At 39.8% G+C, this 9,748-nt stretch overlaps 1 protein-coding gene across 1 annotated transcript; it reads right to left on the reverse strand.

The window, feature by feature from the left end:
* Positions 1-417: 417 nt before the first annotated feature.
* On the reverse strand, positions 418-756 carry LOC147904754 (ethylene-responsive transcription factor ERF019-like). The gene has a single exon (XM_087392314.1). It carries the CDS (start codon positions 754-756, stop codon positions 418-420), a length of 339 nt encoding a protein of 112 aa, XP_087248440.1.
* Positions 757-9,748: the final 8,992 nt, after the last annotated feature.

Consider the following 9,748-nt stretch of genomic DNA (forward strand, 5'->3'; position numbering starts at 1 on the left):
GAGTCCAATTGTTAGAGCATGCATGGGAGACACAGATATAAAAGAAAGAAAGCAACTATGCATTAATCATGTTGGTACTTATCGGAACTTCCAAAAAATCGATGAGATGCCAGAAATATGCAGAACAAAATAATATATATTGGGCGTGCTCCGAGCAGCTTCGTCTTCGTTGAAAATGAAATTACAGTCTCTACAGTGACACAGCCTTATCCAAGCACCCATGCATTGATCCCGCCTATGGGCCATCGTATTGGCCTGCCGTCGCGAAATCGTAGCCGGAGCAGCAAAAAATGATCCCCGGGTGCAACTAGCTATCGAGCCTGCCATGTGAGGTCAAACCAGTAGTTAGAAGTGACGATGCTGTTTCATTGCAGCTCGAGAAGTTCTAACCAGTAAAGGAAGGCTTACTTACCGGTGCTATTCCGCCCATCTTCGGGCAGCTGCTACCGCCAGCTCAATAACACGCTCGTAAGACCTCACCTCCTTCGTGAAGTTGTTCTCGTGTGGAAAGTCGGGAAAGTTTAGGACGTCTTTCAGAGGGGGGGTGTGGAAACACACGTAAGCTGCATCCCGCGCTACGGCAGCTTCTTCCGGAGTTTGAAAAGTACCTAACCAAAGGACTTTTTTGATGGATGGGCGCAGTTTAGAGGGGATTCGTATTTCTGCGATCCATTTCCGGGATCGAGTGGGCTTTCTTCGGACGCCCACGAAGTTATGAGTTCGGACTCTAGATGGTGCAGCTTGCGCGGGACACATTGTAGCGATGGAGAAGTCGTGAGGTGCTCGTGCCATAATATCATGATGGTAGTCGGCCTCAGTGCTCAAAACGAGGAGTCCACGCCTAGCTTGCCCTAAAATTGTCCTCCCATTCCCTCTTTCAATTTGAATTCACTAACTTCGGCATTAAGTATTTCCTTTGTTGTAAAAGATGGGTGCATCTTCCTTTGTTGTAAAAGATGGGTGCATCTGTGATAAATGTGGAGCCTGTGTGCACTTGTCAAAAATGGCTGCATGTGTGACTTTGACCCTAAGTGTGGAGCTTGAGTCCTCTAGTCGAGAGGAGTTTGCCTCTCTGTGATAAATATGGAGCCTGTGTGCACTTGTCAAAAATGGCTACATGTGTGACTTCGACCCTAAATGTGGAGCTTGAGTCCTCTACTCGAGAGGAGTTTTCCTCTCGCAACAGGACCAGGAAACAAAAGAGGTATTTTTTTGATTAAGAAGAAAATCGTTCCTTTGTAGGTGTTCGCTTGACCAGCTAGGATTATCCCCTCCAAAAAAGGGGGGGGAAAGGTTAGTTTTTTCTCAAATGTTCATAGCATCTCCTCGAGCATGAAAAAATGAGAACTCTTTCTAATTAGTTGGGATGGAAGGAAGCACCCTCCCTAATATTAGCACAAGGGATAGGTCAATCCTCCACATCCTTTCGAGCTACAGCCCCTAGGTACTACTTTGTTTTCCCAAATCAAATTGTAGATGGACTCACAAGGCTCCCATGCCCAATTTGTTCCATGATCGTTTGAAGCTACTTACAAGCAAAGGGATCGGCTCCGTGGCCACACCTTTAGGTTAACTAGGTTTTCAAGGCAACATAATTTATAATTTATCTTAAATGGGAAAAGGAGAACTTAAACACTCTATCAAAGTCATTGCTTGGATGAAGCACCGGTTCAATTGGTTCCATCACCAACGGCAGGGGATGGTTCCTCTTGCTCACTAGTCACCATCACGCCTGATGGCTAAGCTCTATGATCAAGAAAGGACCTAAGTCAATGTGATAGGCTCTTGACTACCACCAATCACCTGCACACCTCCACCCCCTTCACTCCAACCTTCAGAAGGCTATGACTTGAACTTTTTTGCATTATTGTATGGGGAGACACCTGTTCCCCCCTCCCCGTCTTGAATAGTATGTTGTCATCCAGGTCACTCCTAAACTGGGTGAATACATGACTTAATGGTTGTACTCAATATTGAATGGAACTCTGATCCTAAGCCAAATGTGCCCATCCTATTATTCAACTTTAGACTCATGGCTAACTATGAAGGCTGAGAAAGGCCCTTGGTTTACATGATAGGCTCTCAACTATGATCAACTGCTTGCATGTCTCCCTCATCCCCTTCATTGTATTATACCCTGACATCCTTCTAGAGGGACAATTGTAGAAAATAGGTCTCTTCTTGTACATATTAAGTCTTTCTTCATTCGATTCCATAGAACTCAGGGGATGTTACACACACTACTAAATAATACTTTAACCATGTTCAAAACTTGAGCAATTAATTATTCATTGTCCTTTCTTATATACTAGTGGGAATCCCGTGGCAAGACACAAAGATGAGGATGATGAGATCAACATTTGTTCATGAAAGATGGATGATTCAATTTAATGTTTGTGAAAGATGGATGATTCAATTGGATGATTTAAAATGGCTTTCAGAATCTTGTTCAAAAACAATCCACCACAACTACTCCCCTTCAAACATCGTAATTACACAAAATTTGAGAAGCACAATGCAAAATTAGTGGCACAGTGTACTTTCTCTTTTAAAATGACGATAAACACCACATGCTAAGAATAATAAATGCAGGATGTACCACATTGGGAAGACAGCCAAATGAATCTTGATATGCACAATCATGGTCGAACAATGTTCAACCCTACTGGGAAGATCAGAGTAGCAAATAGTTTTATTTTAAAGTAACCAGTGGCAACGCTTCAATTAAATGACTCAAACATAGCTTCAATCTAATAGATTAATCCAATGGTGGATATTTAGCAAATCGAATCTAATTGTGGATATTTTCCCATTAGTCCTCCCCCAAAGCTCTCCTTAAGAGAGAAAAAGATATATATCTATATCATTTTGACTTTGCCCTTACCATGAAAGGGATCTGGCCTTATATCTTACCTTAGGAGGGAAACTTTATGCATAATTCCATATTAATTGATGTTCCTAATTATCATGCAATCATTGTACTATCCTATATACTCAAATATAGCTCTCCCTTGAAAATTTCCTGTTAATTATCAAAGGTCCTAATGTAGCATAGGATAACTTATAAGGTTAAGACCCCAACTAAATATAACTCATGAAAACATATTATTAGAGGAACGATCCAATGCATATCACCATCTCTTTTAGATATATAGATATAGAATGGTAATCAAGTGGTAGGCCAAATGATTAATGATGAAAAAGGATGCATACAAACCTTTTACATGAAATCTTTGAGGTGATTCATGGGGGTAATAAAATCCCATCTAAAACTTGGTTTTAGCTGCATTATACATTGTACAATAGTAGACAGACTTAAGCAAAACATAGTTGGGAATTAGTGACTGAGAATTCATATCTTACCACAACAAGACAAAGCACCTACAGACGCACACACAGACGCATTTGCGAAACTTAAAAAAAAACTTGCGGGTGCGTCTATTTGCACGTCTATTTGCGCATCTAGAGACCTGCATCTAACGGCACGTCTATATAGCAGAGAGACACGCAAATAAACGCTTCTCGAATAGACAGACGCATATATAGATGCATTTATAGATGCTCTGATAGATGCACTACATAATATTTTTTAAATTTATAGAATGCTGTGTATGTTGTGTATGCTATGTAGTTACAGGAATCCCATTTCTACATTGTGTAATACAATTCTTACAGCCAACCGCATTTTAATTAGCAATCTTGCAAGCACGTCTATAGCCGACAATTACAATTTCAAATAAAACATTACAACTCTCAAAACGTTTAGTTCACAAGGCATTAATTGATAGAACGTTGCACAAGAAAATTGAAAGCTCAAAAAGTGTTTGTATGTACATATAGCACGAAGCCAAGCCACGTCCTATGGCTTCAAGTACCAAAAATAAGAGGAGTGTATAAACAAGAGACACAAGCCAAGACAGTGGCTTTAACTTACGGGTGCGTCTATGTGCACGTCTATTTGCGCATCTAGAGACCCGCATCTAACGGCACGTCTATATAGCAGAGAGACGCGCAAATAAACGCTTCTCGAATAGACAGACGCATATATAGATGCATTTATAGATGCTCTGATAGATGCACTACATAATATTTTTTAAATTTATAGAATGTTGTGTATGTTGTGTATGCTATGTAGTTATAGGAATCCCATTTCTACATTGTGTAATTCAATTCTTACAGCCAACCGCATTTTAATTAGCACTCTTGCAAGCACGTCTATAGCCGACAATTACAATTTCAAATAAAACATTACAACTCTCAAAACATTTATAGTTCACAAGGCATTAATTGATAGAACATTGCACAAGAAAATTGAAAGCTCAAAAAGTGCTTGTATGTACATATAGCACGAAGCCAAGCCACGTCCTATGGCTTCAAGTACCAAAAATAAGAGGAGTGTATAAACAAGAGACACAAGCCAAGACAGTGGCTTTAAGGACAAAAAAGAGTAGCTAGCACTACTTCTACAGCTAATCTAATTTCTCCACGTCCTCGCTCCCTTCTACGCTCCCTTCTGCGCTCCCATCTCTGCCTCCTTCCTCGTCTTCTTGTGCAGGGCCCTGTAAACAAGGGACAACACATATCAATGTATGAAAAATCAAATCTTTACTTATAATATTGACATTATTTAATTACTTTTAAATACCTCGGGGGACGCTCCAGTAGCCTATAGTTCTACTATAAATTTCAGGTGAAACTAATTTGTCCCATATTCAATAGCAGCTATAGATTGCATGTATAACAAGGACGAAGTTCACGTTCTCTCCAGGTGTCCTTGCTAGGTTTTTTGGAGTGCCACATGAAATACGTTAAATGCAAGACACGAAAACCTATCTATTTGTCATTCCTCGACTATTTTTTCATGAAATTACAATTGCTCAAAGGCAATATGTAGGCATGACAGGTCCCTTTGATGCCTTCAACTTGTGGTATCTGCTTTTCTCATTTCGCAATGTGGTTGTGGATGCCTATTTTTTCACCCAAACCATCACTAACATTGAGAAGCTTACGTGATTATATATTCAAAAAATTTCAAAGACGTTACAAACAACCATGCATTACACGATGCAAGAGACAAAACAGAGCTCTCACAAAACTGTGCAATGAACATTCACAATAGTATCAAGTAAGGGTTTCATGAGAGTTTTCAATCGTTCAAGACAATGAATCCTTTCCCCGAGATCACCCAACCATCTCAATCCCACAAAGCTTCACTCCATGATGGAGAACCAAGGACACCTGTTATTGCAAGTTTGTTTGTTGATGATAGATGATAGTTGGAAAGGTGTAGATTCAAGGGTTCCGAGTGCAGATTTCAATGCTCACATAAAATCCAAACCAAATTTGAATTCTTTGAATGTGTGTGAGGGGAAGAGTCTGTGGCTCTTGAATGCTGCCAATGAGAGCATCCATCCATAGGGGGCATTATTGTTGAATTAATGCAAAATGAAGCTCTGCAAGCAAATCCAGGTGAAGGTATTCAAGAAAGCAGTTTATGATTTTGGTTGTCTTTCTGAGAGCATTCCAAAGACAGATGTGAAGAAGTTGAAATCCTCACACACGATGCTATGAAAGGAGATCAATCATGATTGTATCATGTGGCTTGATACCCGTTGCACTCTACTATCTATGAAGCAACGGTCACAAACTAGAAATCCTCACACACGATGCTAGGAAAGGAGATCGATCATGATTGTATCATGTGGCTTGATACCCGTTGCACTCTACTATCTATGAAGCAACGGTCATAAACTAGCCACAAATCTAGTTTGTGACTCTAGTAGCCGACCAAGCCACAGTTGCAACAATGTTTATTAGTTCTGGGGATCGACAATTAGCTACACAAGTGTCTAAGTATGCCAACTTCCTTAAAGTAGTAGGAAGATATGTATTTATATATTTGTTCATTTTTTTATATATTGTATATTTATTGAATTTTATTTATTATTTGAGAAATTATTTATGAATTACTTATATATATATATATACAGTCTTCCTCTCTCTCTCTCTCTCTCTCTCTCTCTCTCTCTCTCTCTCTCTCTCTCTCTCTGGGTGTGATCATTATATATGTATATATATTCTCTCTCTCTCTGTCTCTCTCTCTTCTCTCTCTCTCTCTCCCTCTCTTCCCCACTCTATCCCTCCCCCCCCTCTCTCTCTCTCTCTCTCTCTCTCTCTCCATCTCTCTCTCTCTCTCTCTCTCTCTCTCTCTCTCTCTCTTTGCCCTCCCTACCTCCCTTCCTCCCTCACTCTCTCTCCCTCTCTCGCTCTCTCTCTCTCTCTCTCCATTTTTGGAAACCATTCTTGACTCTTTGTTGCCTGCGGACTGCTTATTAGTTTTGCAATCGTCAATTCATATTGCCACGTGGCAGCCTTTCGTGCCTCTCCCCCCCCCTCTCGTTGTCTCTCTCCCTCTTGCTCCATCTCCCCCCTCGCCCCCTCTCTCTCTCTCTCTAAGTGCTTGAAAATGACAAGAATCTAATGGATGAGATCAAAAGAGAAGGGGGCTCACTTTAAGCCATCCATCTACAAAATAGATCCAAGGGTGGAGATGTAGAGAAAAGCTGTTGGAATCTAGGGCATTGATCTCAAGGAGATTCAAGGGCAGAAATGCAAGCAAAAGGCACTCAAATCCACACCTTCCATTATGCAACTAAATCTCAGTCGTTGATCTCAAGTGCCTCCATCTCCACACTCTAGAATTTGCCAAAATCTAGGCCCTTCATTTGATCTTTTGATATCCAGCATTAGATCTATCTAAGATCTAATGGTCCACAATAAATGGCGACCTCTACACTTTTGTTTTAACAACCTTTGCCAATTTGGAGCCCACTAAGGTGCCTCCCACCAATTTAAGCATCCTAGGTCTCTGATCGGTCTCTAATCCATCCACCATCCACCTCCATCTAAAGGTCAAGGTTGATCAATTTTAAAATAAAGGTACCCATGTCAATTGAATAAATGCTAGGGGACCCTTAGCCCATGGGTTACCATAGTGGGTTCACTTGGTCTTAGCTTAATCCATTCCTTATGAGGCCCTTTTGAGACCCCAATCATATAAATGGGCTTTTCACAGATTGAATAGAAAAAGGATATATTTTATTCATGATAAATTTACAGATAAGGGGTTTTAAAAATCATCCTTGAATGCATATGATATAGAGGATTAATACATAATGACCCCCCCTGAGTATACTTCCATTTTAGCCACTAGAAGGTCTTCTTCTCAGGGAGTTCACCTTACAAAATTTTAGTGAACTATGTGCATTCAAAAGGAAGGGTAGTTTTTGTGGAGTCCTCTAGCTAAAGAAGTTTGCTTTATGTGATTGAGCATCTTATTTCTCCATGTGGGAACATAAAAGCATGATATGCTAGTGTGTTAAATCAAGGGAACACAAATACTAAGTGCAAGATGGTGTGATCAACTGGTGGAGACTGAAAGTGGGAGGACGACACCGTATCAGGAAGCTTCTTATAATAAAGTATATTTTTTCATTGCTTTAACTTTTGCTTCAAATCTCTTTTCTCTCTTAAGGAGAGGTTTGGGGGAGGACCATTAGAGCATTTTCAATCGTTGGATTTGATTTACAAAGTCTGAACCGTTGGATGATTTTTATGCACGAATGGTTGGATCATGAATGATTTGTATGTACACGTTCGAACTGTAAAGGTCTTTCTCATGCCTCTTGGCTTGCAATTGATCGGGTTTCCTCAGCCTTCCTCATGTCTCCTAACTAGCAATCAGGGCTCTCAATGGAGACATGTCTGCTAAAGATATGAGTAGTCATTATAGGTTAGTCTGATTGTCCTCCCTTTCAATCACCCTTTTGATCCATGCCTCTGCGACAGCCAATTCGCTGCTTTCTCGCCAGATGAGGTTAACGGGCCACCTCAAAGAAGGATTTTCCTCTCTCCATTTGACCCCAAGATAGGTGTCTCAGGAAACATGCAGCATTTACCTTGGAACTCCAATAGTGAATTCATAATCAACAAATGCGCATGTATAGTCGAACATTGATCTTAATTACCTTTAGAGAAAACTCATCCATTTTTGAAGCGTGGAAAAAACCGATTCAACGCATGCAAAACACACTCAACTAGGTCAATAGAAAGCTTTCATTTTGGCACACAACACGGGTGGCCATTCAAGATTTCTACATCCCTTTGTCAAGCATTGCTATAGATTGATGTAACGTAACCATGAAATGGGGACGAATGAAGCACAAAATTGCACTAAGAATTGAGCATGAAAGAGCTACGATCCAAACCCCATGCACAACACGAACACGAAGATTCGATTCGCTGATTGCAGCTAGATTGCACTCTTCAAAATAGATAATAGTTATCTGATGATGAAAATTCCAGTTGTGAGGCATTTCCATATTATAAGCCTTTTCCTCCCTTTTTTGGGCCATTTTTTTAATGTCCTTGCCACCATAAAGCCTACTTTGAGTGTACGATATTTCATTCTCACACTACACAAACTATCTAGCCTGACTTCTGGCAATGATTGCATGGTCGCTACCAGCTAGCTCGTGTTGCTTTCATCTTCACTCTAGCTTGATTGAATTCATCAATACTCTACACAATAAGTAGCGAACTTTTGTTGCTGTTAAGAGTGCAAGTCAGATGGGAAGCTCAATGGCCACAAACTTGACATAATATTTTGTTGTCAAATTTATCTACTTTGTGGCTGTAAACATACTAATTGTTTATCTGGTTTGAGGATATCCTAGAAAATGAAATGGCTGAGAAGAATCGATGGGAAGCTTTACTTCGTGACTGCCACGAGCTTCCCACTAGTATTGTTGATTCTATGAAAGTATGAACCTTTTCCATCCTCATGTCCTAGATCAAGTCCTTTCTGGTTATGGGTGTTCGAGTTCTTGTCCAAACACTCTTCTACCAGTTTATTGACAACAGACATCAAAACAAAATAACCATAAATTTCTTACCTAAAATTGGAATATAGTGATCCAACCAGTTAAAATAATTGGCACATATTATTCAAACAAGCCAATGCAGGCCGCTTTCATCAATCATGACCACAATGCTGATTTGCGATGCATCTTTGCTAACTTTTGCATATCAACTTAAAACCTAGCGATCAAGTAGTCGAAACAATCTGAAAGAACATTCTGTGAATGATCCTGTTGCCAAATTGATGAAAAACATGTCACTTTTTCCTCATAGTCATGCTAGAGTGTAGCCAAGCTATGATAACAGGAAAATCCAGTGTATTTCTTTGAGGAAATGCAAGAGGCATTAAAGGATTCATAGTCTTAGTCGGTTTCTATAGGAACTTTAAGGAGATTGTAAAAGTGCCAGACCGATGACACATCAATGAAGAAGGGATCCACTTTTCAATGGACCTTAGAGCGCCAAGAAATCTTTCAATCTTTTTTGTTCGTAAAATACTGAAATTTGACCAAGAATCTTTTGTAAGAACTAATTCTAGTGGAGTAGCCATTGGTGGAATATTAGGAAATATCAAAGTCCTATAGCTTATGATACTAAATAAGGAGAAAGATATTATCCAATCCATGACTTGGAGTGCAGCTAGCTCTGGTTCATGACTTGAAATTATGGAGGCATTATGTGTTGGGAAGAAATTTTGGTTTTTTCACTAATCATCAAAGCTTGAAGTGCATCTTTACCCGACATGACTTAAATTCTAGTTAGGGTATATGGAATGCTACCATCTAGGAATTTAAATTTTCTTGTAAGTAAAAGGTTGATAAAGGCCCAA

This window comes from Dipteris shenzhenensis, chromosome 2 (assembly GCF_047967505.1).
Source record: "Dipteris shenzhenensis isolate YYH24624 ecotype China chromosome 2, Dip_SZ_1.0, whole genome shotgun sequence".
Lineage (NCBI taxonomy): Eukaryota > Viridiplantae > Streptophyta > Polypodiopsida > Gleicheniales > Dipteridaceae > Dipteris > Dipteris shenzhenensis.

Coding starts and splice junctions, on each gene's coding strand:
- LOC147904754 (XM_087392314.1), bottom strand. CDS start 756: ATGTGTCCCGCGCAAGCTGCACCATCTAGAGTCCGAACTCATAACTTC.